Genomic DNA, 21,016 nt, shown 5'->3' with positions numbered 1-21,016 from the left:
TGTATTTCTCTATAAATAATTTGTGTGACCCTAGGTTAATTATTCGAAACGTGTAAATTTAGTAATGTGTTGTTTTTTCCTCTTCTGCATTATCAATGGATTATTATAGCAATATTGTTTGGTCCACCTAAACCCTATATGTATCCAAAAATAAATTTCATTTGATGATTGATCAATGGCTATCATTCATCAAACATCCTGGGATTTTATTATAACATTACTAAAAATATAGTGCTTTTTCCTTGTAATGTTATAATTTTGACCATTATTTTTCCTTGTACTTGTTAGTATTGGCAGTTGATTTCATTACTCTATAGCAGTGGACTATTTCTGCACTGGTTTTAGTTGGTGGGAGCTGATTTTGGTTCCCGTTGTTCTTCTTCTTCGGTTTTATCAACATCGGGTACCCATTTCGCCAAGAAACAAACTTTAATCACATCCGCCAAACAAATTCACTGGCAGATCCTGACCGACACTTTTTTCTGTAACTCTCTCTCTCTAACTTTCACGTCCCCATCAGTTACAGTTGCCTCCGCTCAGTTGTTTGCTGTAAGCCAGTTCTGGACTGCCACTTGCTGTTAGATTTTGAAGCAGGGGATTCCCCATACAGACCGCCATTCGTCTGGATTAACTTCAGCTTATCAGAGACTAACACGAGCGCTTCTGGTTCAAAAGCTGTGCACCACTTTCGTAATAAAAAAATCTTTGGATGCCGAAGGTTCTGAAATTCACCGTGGCATCATGGGTGCACTTACAGTGAACAAATGCTAATTTTAATGAACCTATTTTTGTAGAGGCTTATAAACTCCACACCAAAGTTCTTCTGGTACATAAGTTACCGGTGATTCTCGTGAAATTTAATAATCCGGTGTGAGTTTTATTTTGTGAAATTTGCTAACCCTATAGCAGATTTATTTTAGTTGTGCTTCTTCGCCGTATCACTTTCTTGGTTTCATTCACCTAAAAAGCCCAGTTAGCTATATATTCCATCTTGTTGGTTTTAAGACTTTCATCTTTCTCAGTCCCTACACCTCTGCGAAGAGGACTGACTTCACTTCTACACGATAGAACACCAATTTTGGGCATGCCTAAAACTTTCAAGGCATATAAAGGACTAGTCCTAACTTGGGTGACCTTATAAGGGGTACCCTATGGGGTGGTTCAATTACCTATATGCCCTTAAATCCATTAAATTACTACTAATCTATCCCTAACCCTAATACAAAACCTATAATCAACTACACCTAAAATCAGTTTCATTCACCTTTTTCTTCTTCCTCTCCACAGCCGAACTCCACCCTTCCCTTTCTTTTTTTTTTCATCGCGGAAATTTAATTGTCGATTTGTGAAACTATATAATGGATCGTCGTAAGGCAGTATCTCGTTCAAATCGATCGATTGAACAACCTATTCATGAAGAAGAAGATTTAGAGAGTGAAGAACAAACTCAAAATCAACCACAAAATCAATCGGAAGAAGAGATTGAAAAAGAACCAACGCCGGAAATGAAAATAAGAAGGTTAGTTTTACAAACCCATCTCATATTTGATGTTTTTGATTGTTTTGGTCGATTTAATTCGTCAAAATCATGTGTTCTGCGGCGGTTACAGGGTATGGTTCGGCGTAAAACAAATGTTAGATGTGCGCCGAGCTGTTCTTGAACCTGAACCCTGAAAGTGCATATGAACGGCTCGGCGTATATCTGAAATCTGTTTTGAGCCGAACTTAGTAAAACAGAGACTTATATTTAGGATCGGCTTATTCGATGGTGTTAGTTTTGTGCCGAATATGTTTTGTGAATTTCAGAAATTTTGCATGTGCGTAGGATCGGCTTGTATGGTAGTATTAGTTTTGTGCCGAATAAATGTTGTTTGAAATTCAGAAATTTTGCATGTGCTTAGGATCGGCTTGTATGGTAGTATTAGTTTTGTGCCGAATAAATGTTGTTTGAAATTCAGAAATTTTGCATGTGCTTAGGATCGGCTTGTATGGTAGTATTAGTTTTGCGCCGAATAAATGTTTCAATTCATAAGTCTAGATTCGGCTTATTCGATAGTATTAGGGCTGCGCCGAATATCATTGTTAAAATTTCATAAATTTTACAAGTGTGTAGAAATCTGCTTATTTATATGATATCATGTTGCGCCGAATACATGTTTGAGTTCATAATCATAGGTTCGGCTTATTCGACAATATCGGTTGTGAGCTGAATACAGGGTTCGGCTTACTCGACAATATAGGTATTGAGCCGAATATTTAGGATCTGCGTATAATTATTTTGTGGTATGAGCCGATCCACTCTCTGTGTAAGCTAATAAAAATTTCAAGACATGATTCATACTTGCGCAGAATTAGTCTTATAACTTTCATACTTGTGTCAGGACCAATGCCGCGGGTAGGGAGATGTTGAAAAAAATGAAGGACAAAATTGATTCCAAAACACCAATGACCGTAGAAGAACAAAACTACCTCTACAAAAAGTGGGATGCAATCATCAACAAAGGAGAAGGACTCGAGAAACCCGGACAAAAGCCTACCACTAAGAAGAGGGGTCGTGGTTAAATGTCCTTTTATGTTTCCAACTTCCTTTTAATGTTTTTCTTAAGTTTTAAGTACACTTTTATGGTGTTGCAAACACCTTTGCTTTTAGGTGCTCAACTTTGTTTTTAATTGTGCTGGGTTTGGTTATGGACACCTTCAATTTCAAACCGATCGCATCGGCTTTGTTGTCCTTTAACTAGTACACAATTTATCTTCATCGCGTGTTCCTCAAGCCAATCCAGAACTTCTGGTTTAGTTTTTCATATCTACGTTCATTCCAAAAAAAGTAATTAGTAAGCAAAACTTTGGAATATTCCGACAACATTAAGGTAAGCAAAAGGTTCTTACATACCAAATCATTTTGGAAGTGATCCTTGGTATCCTCGTGAATTATGTCTACTGGATCAGGTTGATTTTCCATGGGTCCAAGCACGATCTACAAAGAATATCACAAGGTTAAACACTAGAAAGGGAATATAATAACAAGGTTCGGCGCATTCGATAATCACATTATGTGCCGAACTATAAACATTTAGAGGTTTCGGCTTGTACGATATCCTCAATATGTGCCGAACCACAAACAATATTTTAACCCAAAAATTAACAAATGCATGTTCGGCTCAGAAGATAATCATATTATGTGCCGAACCTTGGACATAAGAGGTTTCGGCTTGTACGATATCCTCAATATGTGCCGAACCTCGAACAATATTTTAACCCAAAAATTTACAAATTTATGTTCGGCTCGGAAGATAATCATATTATGTGCCGAACCTTGGACATAAGAGGTTTCGGCTTATACGATATCCTCAATATGTGCCGAACCTCGAACAATATTTTAACCCAAAAATTTACAAATTTATGTTCGGCTCATACTATAATCAAACTATGTGCCGAACCTTGAACATAAGAGGTTTCGACTGATACGATATTCTCCATATGTGCCGAACCAGTAAAAATATTTCAACCTAGAAATTAAAAAATTATGTTCGGCACATACGATTTTGGATATGTAAGCCGAATTAGTAATTCTATTCCGGGCTATTCAGGATGTTGTTCGGCTTACTATGAAACTTTCATATAAGCCGAACTAGTGTCTAGCAAAAGGGTTGGAATTGGAAATTATAGGTTCGGCGCATGCAGTAAACAGATTCAGTAAGCCGAACCGTTCATCAATGGTAGATTCGGCTCATAGATGTGAGCCGAACCTCAACCTGTTTCGCCGAACCATGATTCAAAAAACCTAACTTTTGATAATTGAGAGCTATAGAAGTGAGATTAAGTATAGGATATAAGTGTACCTGTGTATTAGAAGAATTGGGTTCCTCATCAATGTATTCATCATCAAGATTTGGCTCATAAAAATCATCATCTTGAGTTTGTGTTTGAGTTTGAGTGGGTGTAAAATCATTCTCATAATCTAAGAAATCAACCATTTCTGGATCATTGTTGTAGTTGATGTGTATTTTCCTAGGTTTTTTAGATGAATGATGACCCTCCTCATCCTCCATTGAATCAAGAATTAGAATTTTCTCACTTTCTCCTTCTCTTTCTCTCCTTCTTAACCAAACCAAAACTTTGATTTTTTTTTTCCTCAAATTTTTCATCTAAACAACTCTTATAATTCTGAAAATTATCTTAATCACTAAACAAAATATTTAATCACTAATCAAGATTATTAACACTAATACGTAAAGGGTAGATTTGCCATTAAAAAAAATTTGGGTTAAGGGGTTATCTGATTTTGCTATTCAACAATCTTTTTTTGTCTTCATTCAGTATGCCATGAAAGATTTTGGTATGCCCAATATTATGGTTCTTTATTTTGTGAAATTTGCTAACCCTATAGCAGATTTATTTTAGTTGTGCTTCTTCGCCGTATCACTTTCTTGGTTTCATTCACCTAAAAAGCCCAGTTAGCTATATATTCCATCTCGTTGGTTTTAAGACTTTCATCTTCCTCGGTCCCTACACCTCTGCGAAGGGGACTGACTTCACTTCTACACGATAGGACGTTTCTCCTTTCCCTCTTTCTCTCTCCCTTTCTTTTTTTTTTCTTTGGTTTCTGCTTTTATGGTAATCTCTCTCCATCAACAGTCTATCAATCCAACTCTTTTTCTTCTCCTCTTCTAATTCCTGTGCATAAAACCCCTTGATACTATAATATGTATGAACAATGAAAATGCAATCCCAACTAAAAGTCTGAATCCCATTATCTATGTCTTCATTTTACCTCACATTTGTTAGGTGGAGGTGATGATGATAATCATGCCAAGTTTCTTTCATCTCTAGCTAATTTCTCATTCTTCTTACCTTTTTTTCTTCACTCTCCACTCACTCTGCTTCTCTTGTCGGTGGTGTTCATGTCTTACTGTTTTGATGCTTCATAATTTCAGTAATTAATAATATTGTTTACCGTTTTTAGGTGAGAATTATGAACAACTCCTCCTCCAAAAATTCTAAATAGAAATTTTCTACCAAGTTTTGACTTGGATGTTCTATGTAATAAGTTATTTAATTTTCTGTTTTGTTTTTGTACAAATGAGTTGAGAACTAATTTCAAACTTCAAATGCATGTGATTTTTGGTCAAGAATTCTCCATGAAATTGCTGTAATTCTAAAAGTTTCATGAAAATCTGTACTTGGGTTATCTGTATCTAAGAACTTTACCTCAAAGAGTAATTTGTTTTCTTCATAATTTTTTTTAGCAGTTTGTGAAAAATCATGGACCACAAACCATGGCCATGGAGGAAGAAATCTTCAGAGAAAACTATATCTGTAGGCGATAAAGTTCCAGCAGAAGAAGTAAATGAGAATTTGAGATTCATTAAATTTCCAATCATCATTTTTTAATCTTGTTTGGGTTATCAATATTGTTTGTTTGTTTTGAATGCAGAAACTTATGAATGAAAATATAATTGAATTGGAGAAATCTGTGGAAATTTTGAACCAGAAACTATCTTCTGCCCTCGCCGAATGCAATACTAAAAGCCAACTTGCAGTAAAGAATGAGGAAGTCGCCAAAGAAGCCATTGCAGGTCATTTTTATTTTGCTCTCACTGCTTTAAGTAGCTACCAACATGTTTATATGTGCAAGTCGTGTAGTTGCTATGCATGTATGTCATCGCTTCCTATCTATCGCTGAAACAACGACTGATGCTGTAATCAGTCGTTGAAACAATATATCTATCGCTGGGTAATGAATCTGCTGCTTAATGAATCTTGTCAATTCAATCCAAAGATCATGTCTTTGCTAGTAGGAGTCATCTAAATTCGTACTGGTGTAATTATTCTTTTGAGTACTATAGCGAGTCTTGTTCTTTCATTCCAATATACTGATCTTGCCCGTAAATCAATTGTATTATCCAGGCTGGGAAAAGGAAAAAGCAGAATCGTCATCTCTCAAGCAACAACTGGATGAAGCCTTACAGCAGACGGATATGAAAGATGAAAGAATAGCTCATTTGGATGCGGCTTTAAAGGAATGTATGCAGCAGTTACGATTTGTCAGGGAGGAGAAGGAGCAAAGAATTAATGATATTATTGTGAAGACAGGGAAAGAAAGTGAAAAGATGAAGATGATTTTAGAAGAGAAGATAGCAGAAGCTAATAAGAGCCTTGAAAATTTAATTGCTGAGTATAACAATCTAAGTAAGGTTCTTCATGAGAAGGAGATTCTGATCGAAGAGCTTAATGAACGCAACTTCCAAGCAGAAGCAGATTTTAATGCATTAATGTCTCGATTTAACTCCGCTGAAAAAACAAATGCTTCTCTGAAATATGAGGTTTGCATTATTGAGAAGGAACTTGAGATTCGAAACGAAGAGAGGGACTTCAATCGTCGAACAGCCGATGCGACTCAGAAGCTACACCTTGAAAGCGTAAAGAAGATTGCCAAGTTAGAATCGGAGTGTCAAAGATTGCGTATCCTGGTTCGAAAACGATTGCCAGGACCTGCTGCGTTGGCAACAATGAAAACTGAAGTCGAACTGCTAGGAAGAGAAGCAACTGATACAAGGAGAAAGTCAGTTCCTCCAATGGGGGGTTCGATGGTAAAGGACTTCAGGAAGGAGATTTCTCTGGGTAGTCCAAACAAGCAGACTAATTATTTGATTGAAAGATTATGTGCCGTGGAAGAAGAAAACAGAACTCTCAAGGAAACTTTATTGAAGAAAGACAGTGAACTCGAGTCTTCAATGCTCATATGTGCACGGACAGCTTCCAATTTATCTCAGGCTGAGACTCAGCTTGCAGAATTGTCGAAAAGTCAGAAAATTATGGAGCTTGCAAGGAATTCTCCAGTATCCCCCTTAACATCAATAGTCGAGGACAAGAGCAATGGAGATGCTGAATCATGGGCTAGTCCTGCACTAATTTCTGAACTGAATCATTTCAAGAATGATAAGTCACGGGGGTCTCAATCGAGCAAAAGTTTTGGAGGTTCAGACTTAAGTCTTATGGATGACTTCGCCGAGATGGAAAAAATGGCAATAGTTTCTGTGGACAAGTCTTTAGGAAGTTCCCACATCTCCGATGAAAGCAACACACCTACAGTAAACCAGGAAAAAGAAGTGAGGAAAGGAACTAGTAGGGAGCTATTTCCAGTGACCGACAGTCCCTCTGGGTTTACAGATAAAATGCATAAGGGCATCCTGAAATATCCTGGGTGGATCCAAGATATTTTGAGAATTGTCTTCGAGCAGAAACGTGTCACACAGAGAAACGTTGATGACATTCTTGCAGATATCCTAGCTGCTTCCAGCTGCACGAGTATTCAGGGTGAACATGAAGCTATTGATGTAAATAAGAATTTGAGCCTTTCAAGCGCATCAGAACAACCAAATATTAGCGGCTACATCGCATGGAAACCTCAAAATGCATCAGAAGCAGTGGATTCTGATCAAGCGTCTGCTGCAGATATCTCCCTGAAGGAAGTGTGTGAAGAGAAGATTCAATCAAGTCTAAGCAAATCACTTCGTAAACTGATCGAGCTTATTGAAGGGATTATTAGTCAACCATCTTCACTTGATTACAATGACCAAAACAACTTACCAAGAAATGATGGGAGTTCATTCCCATATGACAATGCAGCAACATCTACAGGCTACATGGTTCGTGTTTTCCAATGGAAAAATTCTGAACTCAGTTCTGTTCTGCGTAAGTTCTCTCTTACTTGTAATGATCTCTTGAACGGTAAAAGTGATCTTGAACAATTTGCTACAGAGCTAACTTCAGCATTTGACTGGGCAATGAACCATTGCTTCTCCCTTCAAGACGTTTCAAGTATGAGAGACACAATGAAAAAGAATTTTGATTGGGATGAGTCGCAAAGCGAAAATGATAACCAGTCCCCACGTATTTTCTCATCTGCTATTTCGAAGGAGCGAACTTTAATACATCAGATGGAGGAAATGCAATCCAAATTGAAAGAAGAAAACAGAACACTAAAGGAAGAGATAGCAGAGAAGGAGGTAGCAAAGAAAGATTTGGAGGGAAGGGTTCAGTCAGCAACTAATAAGATAGAAGAATTGATGATTCAACTGCAAGATTCAGAGAAAAGCATTTCAAGTTTGCAATCTATAGAAGCAACATTAAGAGAGTCAAAGGGGATGGTTGAAGACCAGCTTGTAAGCCACAAGTTGCTTGAAGAGGATCTCAATACCCAACTCTCGGTGGCCACTGTCGAGTTAAGTGAAGCTCGCCAAAATATTTCATCTCTTGAAGCAGAATTGGAAGATAGAAGCACCTGTTGTCAAAAGCTAGAATCATCATGCCTCGAGTTACAACTGCAGCTAGCAAGGTACTGAAATGATATCAAATTTTTCCTTTATGTATAGATACCTCTTTATCTGTTATAAAATCATCTCATACTTGTCACATATGCAATTCACAGTCTGACTAAGAAGGAATTGTCCCAGTATGATGCACAGAGAAACAATAGGCAACTCAAAACTGTAAGATTCCCTTCCCTTCTCTACTAATATGATTATTTGATGATAGTAATGAGTATAACAAGTTGTGAGAGATCTCTGTCACAGGACTGGGAAATTACAGCAGCTTCAGAAAAGTTGGCAGAGTGTCAAGCAACCATCTTCAATCTAGGTAAACAATTGAAGGCATTGGCTCACCCAAAGGACACTACTCTCTTGGAGAATGCTACTTCTACCAACACTGCCGCGACCACCAACAACAAGACAACCATGACGAACAAGAATTTGAACAATCAACGCCCATCTCTTCTAAATCACATTTTAGCTGACGATGAAACCGGAGTTGAAGATGATCCTAATTCCCCCATGATGAAAGAGATCATATGCACCACAGACTCTCGAAAACCACCTTTAGGTGGCCTCAAAGATTCCCACATTGATCCCAACAGTTCATCGAAGTCCATCAGAGGTTACCTTGGTTCAAACGAAACAAATTACAAGAGGTCTACTGAAATGTCTCTAGCTATTATTCCTAGTAAGAAACCCGGAAACAGCGGCAGTGGTGGTTTTCTGCGGAAACTTTTGTCGAGAAGGAAAACTGGTAGTCGGAAGATGTCCATCCCCACTGCTCTCTAATAACACAAACTACTGATGCAGTATACTGCAGAAAAGAGATTTCTGCTCGTTGCTGGGCAATGCTATTACAATTAATTTTATAGATGTCAATTCCCACTGTTATCTGATCTCTAATAACACAAACTATTTAGGTAGTGTATTGCAAAAGGGAGAGACTTCTGTTTGTATTGGGTGATGCAGTTGAGCTGTTTAAAGTTAATCGGTTCTATTCATATGGTGCTTTATATGTACGTACTGGTGAGGTACACATCTAATAGTGTATATGCTTGAGAACAGAAATAAAAAAGTTGACATAGTGTGAGCTCATACTTGTGTGATGGATTGCATTCATTTTAAAGTTTCAAATATTGGTTACAGGATGTGCAACTAACCTTTTCATATGTATCCTCTAAAGGTATACTAAAGCCTAAAACAGCTCTTCTCAAGTTACTGTATTACAGTAGAAAGGGTAAAATATATTCAAAAATAAAATTTTAATATCAATGTCATGAAGATAAAGAAGACAAAATTCCGTCACATTTTTTCTGGTGATTAACTTCTGGGATATAAAACAATCTAAAAGATTTTTGTGAAAGCTGATAAGCTATATATATTTCATCACTATATCAGCAATAAAGTAATGCAAAACCCACTTCTCTTCAAGCCTCAATCTCTGTGCAAAACAAATTTTGATATGTCATGAAGTCCAGCTTCCTCGTAGCATTCAGCAATTCGCTGCTCAAAGTCTGACCAGGTTCCATCTATGGAGGCTAAGTCCAATAAAAATGCAGCTTCATCCAAGGACACCTGCACAAAATCAATATGAATCTGTGAGAAAAATACTGGAATCCAACGGTCTTCCTATCTCAATTCTCAATATCCACGCAATACATTTCAACTTTAAGGGATACAATTCCACTGTGTTAGACCTGTGCTGGGGCCTTTCCCTTCTGGAGATCTTCTTGTTTTCCCTGTTCTGACACCTTCTCCTTTATGAACTCAATTTGTTCGTCTTCCCATTCTGCAATCTCAGCAACTTCCTGAACAGGAAGAACCCAAAACAATTAGAGGCAGAGAACATGCACATAAAAATGGACCAACAGTAAGAAACTTCTGAAGGATCCAGTACCTGGTATCTGCATCCCAACGTCCACCATGGTGATTTTAGTGCTCCTCTTGCAGCATCCTTTGCTTCTAAGTTACGCCCAACCCTGCAAAGATTTATTGATAAGATTAGTGGTGATAAATGTTGAATCTGCCATCCACAAAGACTACGCAGAAGAGACTTATACGAACTTTAGCAAAACCTCTGCATTAAACACAAAAGGCCGTCCAAAACCAGGAAAATGCTCCTTGTTCGTATAAAACTCCCCAGTCACCATCGCTGAAACCTTCCAACAACAAACTAAAGTGATTGAGGGAAGTACACCCCAAAAACGAAAAAATATCCTTTCAAATCAAGGATTTCACTGAAGTCCTCACATGGTCGCCTTTCTCAAAATGTTGCATCACTTTACGTTCTAATATGTCCGGGAACATGCCAACCTGAGAAATACACAATTGGTCATGGGCATTCAGGTAGTAGCTTCCTGTGTTGCACAATTTAGGTACCTCTTTTTTACCTTCTTCAAAAGGTAGACATCAAGATTTGGAAGCTTAGATTCAGAAAAGTCACCCCTCCTATAAAGCTTTCTACCAGCCTCAGATGAAGCATCAAATAGCTCATTGCTACTGTCTGCAGGGTTGTTGGCATCTGCCTCGGCCAAAATTCTATGAATGTATTGATCTACCTGCATGTGAAGAACCAAAGAAAGACATCAGTCTAGTTTGTAGACTCTGTACCCAAGAAATGCCTGAAGATTCTGTAAAATGCCACAGTAAAACAGTACTGATTTGATGCAAAATAACATCTCTTTGGTTTATACTCACATTCTTGGCTAAAAGCCACACCCCGTACTGACGGACTTCCACAACTGGCATCTCCATCCTATGCCCAAAGCAGTAAGACGAGGATAAATGATGCAAACAAACTGAAACATACAAAAATATTTTATTCTTACCCCGGTGGAGCTGTTGGCCATCTCAACAATGCAGTGATAGTGCCTGCGTAAGAAAAAACATATAAGAGTAACGATGATAAATTGATACTCCCCTTATAATATTGATGGTATGTGTGTGATCTGAACCTGACTGGCTTTTTGATAGTGGAATAGCAAGAGGGATTAACCCTTTTCTTGCTCCAGGAGAGACAATGGTTTCACCTGATAAAAAAAAAAACTACCTCAAATTTTAATCAAGGGATCACAGGGACTCAATTGAGAGTGCTTCACTGAGGGCTATCCAAGCATAACAAAAATTGATTAATTTGTTTACATACTCAAATCAACCTGTGGTAGGTACGGTAGACTACGCTAACTACACATTCAAATAGATGTGAACTCAAGTTGAAACAGCTAAGATTTACAACAACAAGTTGAAGTGTGCATTACATTTCTACCAACACACTTCATGATCCCAAGAAGCTGTTCTTTACCTCATTTTCAAAACAATAGAAAAAACTCTCAACCGTTACTAATGTTAACCTAGACAGACCAAGTCAGATATTGAAATATCTCAGTTCGCAGTCATAGAAGACAGTGTATATTTCAAAACAATGTGACAATGAATGGAGTGGTTCAGGATCATCACAAATTAGGTTAAGTTTCAATTTTATTATCAACAACCAAGGAAACAAGTAGTACCTTTAGATTGAAGCATATTCAACAAAGAATTGAGATGTTCTGGTGGTCGCGTTGCAGCTACATCTTTAATGTATGATATGTGATCTGCATTTCATTTCATTTCCCTTTAAACCAGATTTATCCAATAGAAAACCTAATCAATTGAAATCAGATATCTAAGAGAGATCAAAACCAGAAGTTGCTGCTGAATATGAGCATCTGAAATTAGCAGCGGTATTGGCACTTTTACTGCGGCTGTGGCGGTGAAGAAACAACTTGGGGAATGCTGAAGTAGTAGTTGTTGTGGTTGAAGATGATGAAACCCTACTCGATAGAATTCCCCCAGGAACTTTCATTTCTTCTTCAAAAGTTTGCAGAGAGTGAGAAAGAATTTCAGAATTGGATTTTTTTCAAACACTTTTAGTCACTAGAAATTTGTTTGTTATCCACTTCTGAGGTTATTTACCATTTTACCATCTATATCAAGTGGGCACGACGCAATTCACTTGGGTTTGGTGAGCACTGGGCGGTCCGTGTGGGTCAAGATTTGCCTCATTCAACGCCCTACTCGTCGATGCCAGCGGGTAAATAGAAACATCGCCCACCACCCTACAGTAGGTAGTTAGTTGTACCTTCTCTCAGTATGATTGTACAGTAGTTGCAGTCGTTTGATCACTTCTTTCAGTCTAATTATATCGTAGTTGTAGTCGTATGGTCACTTTTCTCACTTTAATTATATCGTAGTTGCAGTCTTATGATCACTTCTCTCAATCTATTTATACAGTATCTACAGTTATATGGTCACTTCCCTCAATCTCATTCTGCAGTATTTAGATATGTTTTATAGTTAAAACAATAAACATATTATTTTGTATAAATAGATCACATATCGTTCAACAATAAACACATCAGGTCGGCCAACTTTCTTCTCCATCTAAAAAAATAAGCTCTTCTATTGTCCAAATTTTTGTTTAAAAAACAACACCTTCTTTTCAAAACTACGGTGTATTATAACACGGAAGAAGATGAAGCCATTGTTAGTTCATGGGTTGTTGTTGTTATAGAGAATGACGAGGGAGCTGAAGTAAGTAATACCATAAATATTTGGGATCGGATGCCGTAAAAAATTCAAACAAAGTCAAGGAATCCCAACCAATGAATGATTAGTTTTCTTCAAAAAAGATTGTGCATAATCACTTCAGCTGTGAGAGAGTATATATTGCTGCAAAAAGTATTATACCTCTTCATGACCCCTTGAACTCCCATAATCATAACTGACTTATCGATTACCTACAAATAGTGTGTACTGAACTGTTGAAAGAGAAGGTGTGAATTGATAAAATTTTTTTGTAGGAGGAGTTGGCTAAAGAAAGTTTGGAAAGAAATTTCGGTTTTATAACTGCTATTTATTGTTGAAAAACAACTTCCCAGAGTATAACCATGAACTCGCACAAGATGTTGATTCTGAAGATTCAGATGAAGACTGAAGAAATAAGATAAGAAGTAAGATAGGTGTTGTGGGTATATCCCTCTATAAACCCTCACGAGGTACAACTCGTTTAATAGGGCCGCCCAATAGTTTAAAGGCTTATTGCACATGTTCAATAAAATGGTGATTTTTTCACGAAAGCGAGAATAACAAGTATCACATTACGTCATATTCATCACATTCAAACTCTTAAAATAGCGACAACAACACGTACTAATTATTCAAAAAGAACATTACATCATAATGAGTTCATATTCAAACTCTTGATTAAACAAAAACATAACAACACCTAATCAGTCCATTCCACCAACTGACATCCATGACATTTCAAGAAACGTTTCCATATGTCTTCTTTGCTATAGACCGATGCAGTTCCATATAATATTTACAACCAAGGGTTTCACATTCATTCTCGTTCGTGCATTCAAACTCGAACTTTCCTTTAAGTTTGAAGTTTTTGCAGAGTTGATCAATTTTTTTTTGTTTCATTGCATCCTCCAGCAATTGTGCTTCTTTAGGAAAAATAATATATTCACATTCCAAATACGTAATCTTCTCCAGTACCGACTCAATTACCTTCCTGATGCCGATACAACCTCTTTGTTGACATTTTGAATACATCCAGGGGCATTGTAGCAAACTATGGTTATCCATGAAACGTATAATTGACAAACCTCTTTTGCTTCCACACATACTATATGAAAAAGTGGGGGTATAACATCCACACCCAATAATTCGTTCGGCAATCTGTATGGACTAACTCCAATACAATTCCGAGAGCACCAGCTTATAAAGCGAGCTCAATCAAGAAATATACCAAAGAGTTATATCTCAATTTATCAATACTATCTGCAATCGAACAGATAGAAATACGTGAGCTTGATTGATACGAGAAATAACTTGGACGGTACCAAAGACCAACGCCCAAGTGTCAATCAATTTATATCAACAACCAAAGGTTGGATTTACCAATTGATTGAACTACGTACAACCTGTGATATTTCAATTATATAAACAAATATAATGTGGAAAAGAAATAACACAAGAACCAGAAGTTTTGTTAACGAGGAAACCGCAAATGCAGAAAAGACCCCGGGACCTAGTCCAGATTTGAATACCACACTGTATTAAGCCGCTACAGACACTAACCTACTATAAGTTAAATTCAGACTGGAATGTAGTTGATCCCTAACCAAGTCTCACACCGATTAAGGTACAGTCGCGTTCCTTACGTCTCTGAATCCCAGCATGACTCTACGCACTTGATTCCCTTAGCTGATCTCACCCACAACTAAGAGTTTCCACGACCCAAAGTCGAAGACTTATAAACAAATCTGTCTCTCATATATAAGTCTATTCCGATAGATAAATCTGTCTCCCATAGAAGTACCTATGAAGTTTTGTTCCGTCTTTTGATAAATCTAGGTGAACATGAACCAATTGATAATCCGGTCTTATATTCCCAAGGAATAGCCTAGAAATATCAATCACCTCACAATAACTTAACTATATGGTAGTTGAAGAAGTTATTGTGGAATCACAAAGAATGAGACGAAGAGCTTTGTGATTACTTTTTGTATCTTACCTATCAGAGACAAATCCCGAGTTAATCTTAGAGAAGATAATACTCAATACAATAGAACAAGTAAGGTCAGATCACGCAACTACAGAGAAAATAGTTGGGTCTGGCTTCACGAATCCCAAATGAAGTCTTCAAGTCGTTAACCTATAATGGTTTTGGAAAAACCTAGTTAAAGGAGAATCGACTCTAGTCGCAACTAGGAGACAGGAAAGAGTCGAGATTAGGTTTTCCAATTGCTAGAGTTCTCCCTTATATAGTCTTTCAAATCAGGGTTTGTTTTCAATCAAAGCTAAGATGACTTAGTAACAAAGCATTCAATATTCACTGTAAGATGAAAACCTGATTTACAATTCAAGCTAAGTCTGCTTAAAACCAAAGGAATATCTCTCCACCGCTAGATGCTCTTAGCTTGTTACACACAAATGAAATATACTTTCATTTCGATATGGGTAACCGTACCTAAACGTGTATATTGAGTTGGCTCAATAATAGTTAACCGAAGTTAGCCGTATGAACACTTTTGTCTTAACCACATTCATCTAACACTTCTAAATCAACTATGATAATCAATCAACCATGAAAGATAATCAAATGAATCCAACTATGTTTCAAATAGAGTTGTTTAATTGTTCACTATTTCACAGAAATATATATGAACCAATTGAATCAAAATCGGATTGATTCATGAGAATCTTTTTTTTTATACGAAAGGGAAGGATTTTATTGATATTAAGTGTTTGTGATTAACAAAGATTCATCAGCTGCTAAAGTTGTGGTTAACCAAGATGGCATCTGTTGTTCCCATTCTTGGATACTAGAAAAAGATAAAGTTTTTTTTACAATTGTATCTGCGACATTATTTCCTTCACGATGGACAAAACTACATTTCCATGTGGTGAAATCTTTTGAAAGAAAAATCGAATCTCCTATTATGCCTGCATTGATCCAGATTACTGCTCCTTTGGTTCCATTAATTGCTTTCACCACTCTTTGGCTATCTCCATCTAAGTGAAGCTTTGTGACACCTTTTTCCTTGGCCCACTTTATAATAGAGCTTTTGCCAAAGCTTCAGCTTGTTCAGGATCTAGAGATTTTGTGTTGCATCCCCTATCTCCATAGCTTGTACCTGCAAAACCACGACTTATTATGCCTATGCTTTTGTGTTTATTGAATCTGCAGAAAGCTGCATCAAAGTTAACTTTTGTTTCATCTAATGCTGAACTTTTCCAGGTATTTGTACTCAACACAGGGGTGTATTCATTCCTAGCCAGGGAAGAAGCACCATTCAATCTTTGCCAGTCACTGTTAGAGCATTGCTCGGTCGAACTCGCATGCGTTGCTATCTCAAGCATGTTTGTCAATGTTAGTGATCAAAACTATAAGTCTTGATTTCTAGTCTACTATAGCTAAGTCTCGGACTAGGATATAAGACATTTAACTTTTAAGTAATCATTGGCATGATTTGGAAAACAATACATGTTTTCCCAAACATTAAAAGACAACTAAACCACTGAAAACAAACAGTCATGTATATGGACCTAAACTCCTTCTTTAGTTTCTGCGGTGACATTTACACACCTGATAACTTTCTGTGGTGATATTTACACACCATAATATTGATGTCCATTACCACCTAGATAGTCTGTGGGTGACTGTACACACCCATAATATTGATGCCAATTCCACACCGAATAAAGTACAAAAGTAAAATAACGAAGGGGCGTATCCTATATACCATAGTTGGAAATTTTCATTTCCCAAAGACAATCATAAAGACAAACAAAGCATTACATTTCCTTTCCACGCCCTGGAAAGATTAAAAGAGATAATAAAACTTTCGAAATTTAAAACTAAACAATGCAAGGAATACACAATCGGATAATGCATGAATTTGTTAAACATAAACTTTGGTAAAAGAAAACAACAATAATCGCAAAAGAGTTAAATATAAATTCCCACCTCTTTTGATGACAAGCCACGCCTACCTCGAGATACACGATCCACTGGTTCATCCTTTGAATCGATCGTTGTTAATAAAGACTAACTGCAATTGCAGCTTTCAGCCAACTCAGATCATCTCAACACATTCATTAACTCTCTTTCTAAAACTTCAGTCACATAACATCTCATTCAACTTGAATCATTTCATCCTACACTAGCACATAAAACCCTCACCAGACAACACCATGACCTTCATATCTACCTAAACTCTTAACTGCAGGTCTAACTCTTCTTACGGAATTTGTTATCTGCACATACAAACTTCAGCTGAGATTAACTATAATCCTAACATCTCATTTCCACCAGTTCAACATCATCAACACCAACACCTAGAACAAGCTTATGTCTCAATATCCTCTCACTTACATCTTCATTTGAGTCTCTGCGAAGTCCTAACATTCATCTAAAGGAACTTCAATCCATTCTAGACACTGCCAACCCCTGTTATCAACATCAACCACACTACATATGACATTTCAATTCACTTACTATACAAACACCACCTTCCAAGAGTTACAGTTCTACCTACAGCTACACAGTTCACCGCCAACTCTATTCACGACACATGCAATCTCAATACCAGTTCAAACAAATACAGTCCAGTCAACTGAACCTGTAATTCAATCATACTGCAACTTCAATTGAGATCATACTCGATCCATTAACCACAGTTACTCATACCCGTCTCTTGAGATCACACACTCATCCACACCATAACAACATCAGCGGCAACACCCTCCTTGAACTTAATTCATTGCCATCTAAACGTCCTAGAATTATCAACATCCACAAAAACATACTTCAATTCAGAATTAAGATAACAATTACATAACCACCACCAGTACACATCTCCTCCCCTGTAACATCAACATCATCACCACCACAACTAAAATCATCTCAGTAATTTCATTAAGAGACCAAACTAATCCATACACAGCATACCCAACCAAGGAACTTCAATCTCAACTACACACAACTTAAGAATAAATGAATTCTGAAATCTTAAACCCGATTTACCCTTTCTTCCCAAGTCTTGAATCAACACCAACAATAGCTTTAACACCTTCTTACTGACACAATCGATCCCTATCTTTCATCAGCAACACTAGTCCTTAGAAGACCCTAAAATAATTCTCAATCCTCTTTTTCCTAATTCTAATCCGCAACATCAATTCAAATCCGCGAATCATTCAAACTCGATCCTTTAATTTCTCCTTGTTGACCTCCAGTCAGAATCCCCAAAGTCGAAACCCTAAATTACTGATTTCTTCAATTCATCACCGAATCAACTTCAATACTTCATTTAAACATCTACCCATTGTTCTCAATCTAACCATAGCTCCATATTCATCTTCTAGATATTCAGAACATCAATCGAATATATAAACTCTAATTTCTTCAATTCTCCACTGATTCAACACTTCAAACAGGAACCCTAAAAATCCGTACTTGTTCTCCTTTATGATTTAAATTCTCGTCATCTCCCTCATCAAATGATTCTCTCGAATAGATTCTCAAACTCATCTCTCAGATTCGCAGAAGAAGAAGAACAGGAGGGGAAGAAAAGAGAAGAAGAAGAACATGAGAGAAAGGAAAGAGAAGAAGAAACGAGAAGAAGAAGAAAAGAAAGAGAATTGAGTTTATCCTCTCAATATGGTTTTTGATAAGGTCGAACCGGATTGTTAAATGCACCCGACCAAAAGATGAGGACTGCCAAGTCGGTTAACTGAAAAAATAATTATTTTGCCTTTTAAACAAATCTTATGATATCTTCTTCGTCCGATATCCGAACGACACGTTCGTTTAGTCCATTTTGCATAGCTCTTCGAGTTCAATCCAGTAGTACTAGTTTCGTATCTAAATCGTTGTTAGATTAATTTCTATTAATTAACGTTCGTGTTAAACTAATTGAGTCATTAACGACTAAAACGTCTCTTGACTAGTCTAATGGCATTGACGAGCTTGAGGGTCCTTATAATAAGTCTGGTTTATCAATTGGTTCCTGTTCACCTTGATTTATCAAAAGACAGAACAAAACTTGTAGGTATTTCTGTGGGAGATAGATTTATCTATTCCTGTAGACTTTTCTGTGTGATACAAATTTGTTTATTAAAGTCTTCGACTTTGGGTCGTAGCAATTCTTAGTTGTGGGTGAGATCAGCTAAGGGAATCAAGTGCGTAGTATCCTTCTGGGATCAAAGACGTAAGGAGCGCAACTGTACCTTGAATCAGTGTGAGATTGATTGGGGTTCAACTACAGTCCAGACCGAAGTTAGTTTGTAGTAGGCTAGTGTCTGTAGAGTCTTAATAAAGTGTGGTGTTCAATCTGGACTAGGTCCCGGGGTTTTTCTGCATTTGCGGTTTTCTCGTTAACAAAATTCTGGTGTTTGTGTTATTTCTATTCTGCATTATATTTTGTTATATAATTGAAATATCACAGGTTGTGCGTTTGAATCAATCAATTGGAAATCCGACTTTTGGTTGTTGATTGAAATTGATTGATCCTTGAACATTGGTCTTTGGTACTGTTTAAGTGATTTCTCTTGTATTCAATTAGACTCGCATATTTCTATTTGCTTGAGAAAGAATTGAATCAAGAAAGAGAGATATAACTCTTTGATTTATTAAGATTGAGTCTAGTTGATTCTCTTGAAAGTATATTGGAGTTTGTCCATACATATTTCTAATCGAAATATTGGGTGAGGTTGTTGTACCCCCGCTTTTTCAGTCACCCATGTGAGTTTGTATACTTACTACTATCTCTTCTGATTTCACCTGCAGATTATCAAAAACAACACAACACCTTGTTTTCCATATATGCCACATTGTGAAACAGATGGTTTTGAATTGAGTCACATTTTTAGATCTATTATTCACATCCTTATCAAACCAAGTTTTTATCCACTGATGGATGTTTTTTCCTTGGAGAACCTCCACACAATTAACATCAATAATGGATAGAACTAATGAGAAAACATTACAGTCCATGAACAAATGTTGGATATTTTCATCATGATTTCTACAAAGAGGACATTGAACAATATTGTGATCGGTATGTCTAGAAAGTTTGTCCCTAGTAGGTAAACACATGTGTTAGAGTATAGCTCGGTTGACCTCGCATGCGTTGCTATATCAAGCATGTTTGTCAATGTTAGTTATCAAAACTATGAGTCTTGATTTCTAGTCTACATAGCTAAGTCTCGGACTAGGATAGAAAAGTGTAGTTGAGCTCAAGGAATTCATGGAGATTCATCATACAACGACGAAGATCTACTCAATGAACCGTGGAACTTCATCAACAAAAAGGTATGTGGAGACTTGAACTTATCTATCACTCAAAAGTCTATCTATTCAATCTCCTACTTCTTATGAGACAAAAAGTCGTATGCTATATAGACTGGATCATATACATTTGACATTTCGAGATGAGTATTCACTACTTATCTTTTTCTCGAAATCGTGTGTTGGTAAAGCGTTTCGCTTTGATCAAGTTTATATTCACCTAGTGACGAAAGTCATGAAAAGTTTCAATTACTTTGAGAATTGCTCTGACGTGAAACGGTCTGTGAATAACGGTTATATAACGTCCTCTGAGAATGTCTCAATGATTGGAATGAGAGTTTAGATTACATAACGATGTATTCCTTAATCCGAAGTTTTCGAACTTTGTTGATTGAGAGAAACCGGAGGAATTGGCTTTGCCAAGTTCGCGAACCTAGTCCGCGAACTGACGGAAGTTCTCTTACCGAGAATTTCTGCTGGGATTTTCCAAAAACTCGTTTGCGTGTTTAGTCCGCGAACTCAGTCCGCGAACCTAGTCCGCGAACTGGCGGAAGTCTCTTTGCCGATATTTTCTGCTGGGTTTGGAAAACTCTGCCGGTTGCCTTAAGTCCGCGAACTTGTTTGTGAGCTTAAGTGGTTATGATCTAAAGATGTACTCTGAACATGAAGCTTAAATTACTAAGGAATGCTTTATGCAAACCGTGGCTATAAAGTTCATGAGCCGATTCATCGAATCAAATCATCTTTGTTTCAATTGTGTCTTGTGTAGTTATATAAGATCTCATAGAAATTGAACAACTCTCTAACTAGTTCATTTGAGTCAATTGAACTAGTTATGGTGAAGAAGAACTAGGCT

General features: G+C 37.1%; 2 protein-coding genes and 1 long non-coding RNA gene across 5 annotated transcripts; 1 reads left to right on the top strand and 2 right to left on the bottom strand.

The window, feature by feature from the left end:
• The first annotated feature begins 4,550 nt into the window (after nt 1–4,550).
• LOC113298118 (filament-like plant protein 7) lies at nt 4,551–9,415 on the top strand. Of its 2 annotated transcripts, none has more exons than XM_026546793.1 (6): nt 4,551–4,966; nt 5,253–5,346; nt 5,438–5,579; nt 5,911–8,341; nt 8,435–8,495; nt 8,580–9,415. In XM_026546793.1, the coding sequence occupies exons 2-6, from the start codon at nt 5,266–5,268 to the stop codon at nt 9,105–9,107; spliced, it is 3,243 nt and encodes a 1,080-aa protein (XP_026402578.1). In that variant the 5' UTR covers nt 4,551–4,966; nt 5,253–5,265; the 3' UTR covers nt 9,108–9,415. The 2 variants fall into 2 exon arrangements, with proteins under 2 accessions (XP_026402578.1, XP_026402582.1); XM_026546797.1 differs by having other exon boundaries at nt 5,250–5,346.
• Nucleotides 9,406–12,220, bottom strand: LOC113298129. Of its 2 annotated transcripts, XM_026546804.1 has the most exons (11): nt 12,000–12,220; nt 11,828–11,911; nt 11,273–11,347; nt 11,147–11,189; nt 11,016–11,073; nt 10,709–10,876; nt 10,569–10,631; nt 10,383–10,477; nt 10,216–10,297; nt 10,016–10,126; nt 9,406–9,893 (listed from the first exon to the last, which is right to left on the bottom strand). In XM_026546804.1, exons 1-11 carry the CDS (start codon nt 12,160–12,162, stop codon nt 9,753–9,755), a joined length of 1,083 nt encoding a protein of 360 aa, XP_026402589.1. In that variant the 5' UTR covers nt 12,163–12,220; the 3' UTR covers nt 9,406–9,752. The 2 variants fall into 2 exon arrangements, with proteins under 2 accessions (XP_026402589.1, XP_026402599.1); XM_026546814.1 differs by lacking the exon at nt 11,273–11,347 and having other exon boundaries at nt 12,000–12,219.
• A 3,350-nt stretch (nt 12,221–15,570) lies between these two features.
• Nucleotides 15,571–18,511, bottom strand: LOC113298112. The gene is made up of 2 exons (XR_003333995.1): nt 16,837–18,511; nt 15,571–16,003 (listed from the first exon to the last, which is right to left on the bottom strand). It is a non-coding gene; the product is annotated as an uncharacterized LOC113298112 (long non-coding RNA).
• Nucleotides 18,512–21,016: the final 2,505 nt, after the last annotated feature.

This window comes from Papaver somniferum, chromosome 1 (genome assembly GCF_003573695.1).
Source record: "Papaver somniferum cultivar HN1 chromosome 1, ASM357369v1, whole genome shotgun sequence".
NCBI classification, from domain to species: Eukaryota; Viridiplantae; Streptophyta; class Magnoliopsida; order Ranunculales; family Papaveraceae; genus Papaver; species Papaver somniferum.
Note: the sequence above shows the minus strand (reverse complement) of the source record. Positions and strands in the feature narration are given on the sequence as shown.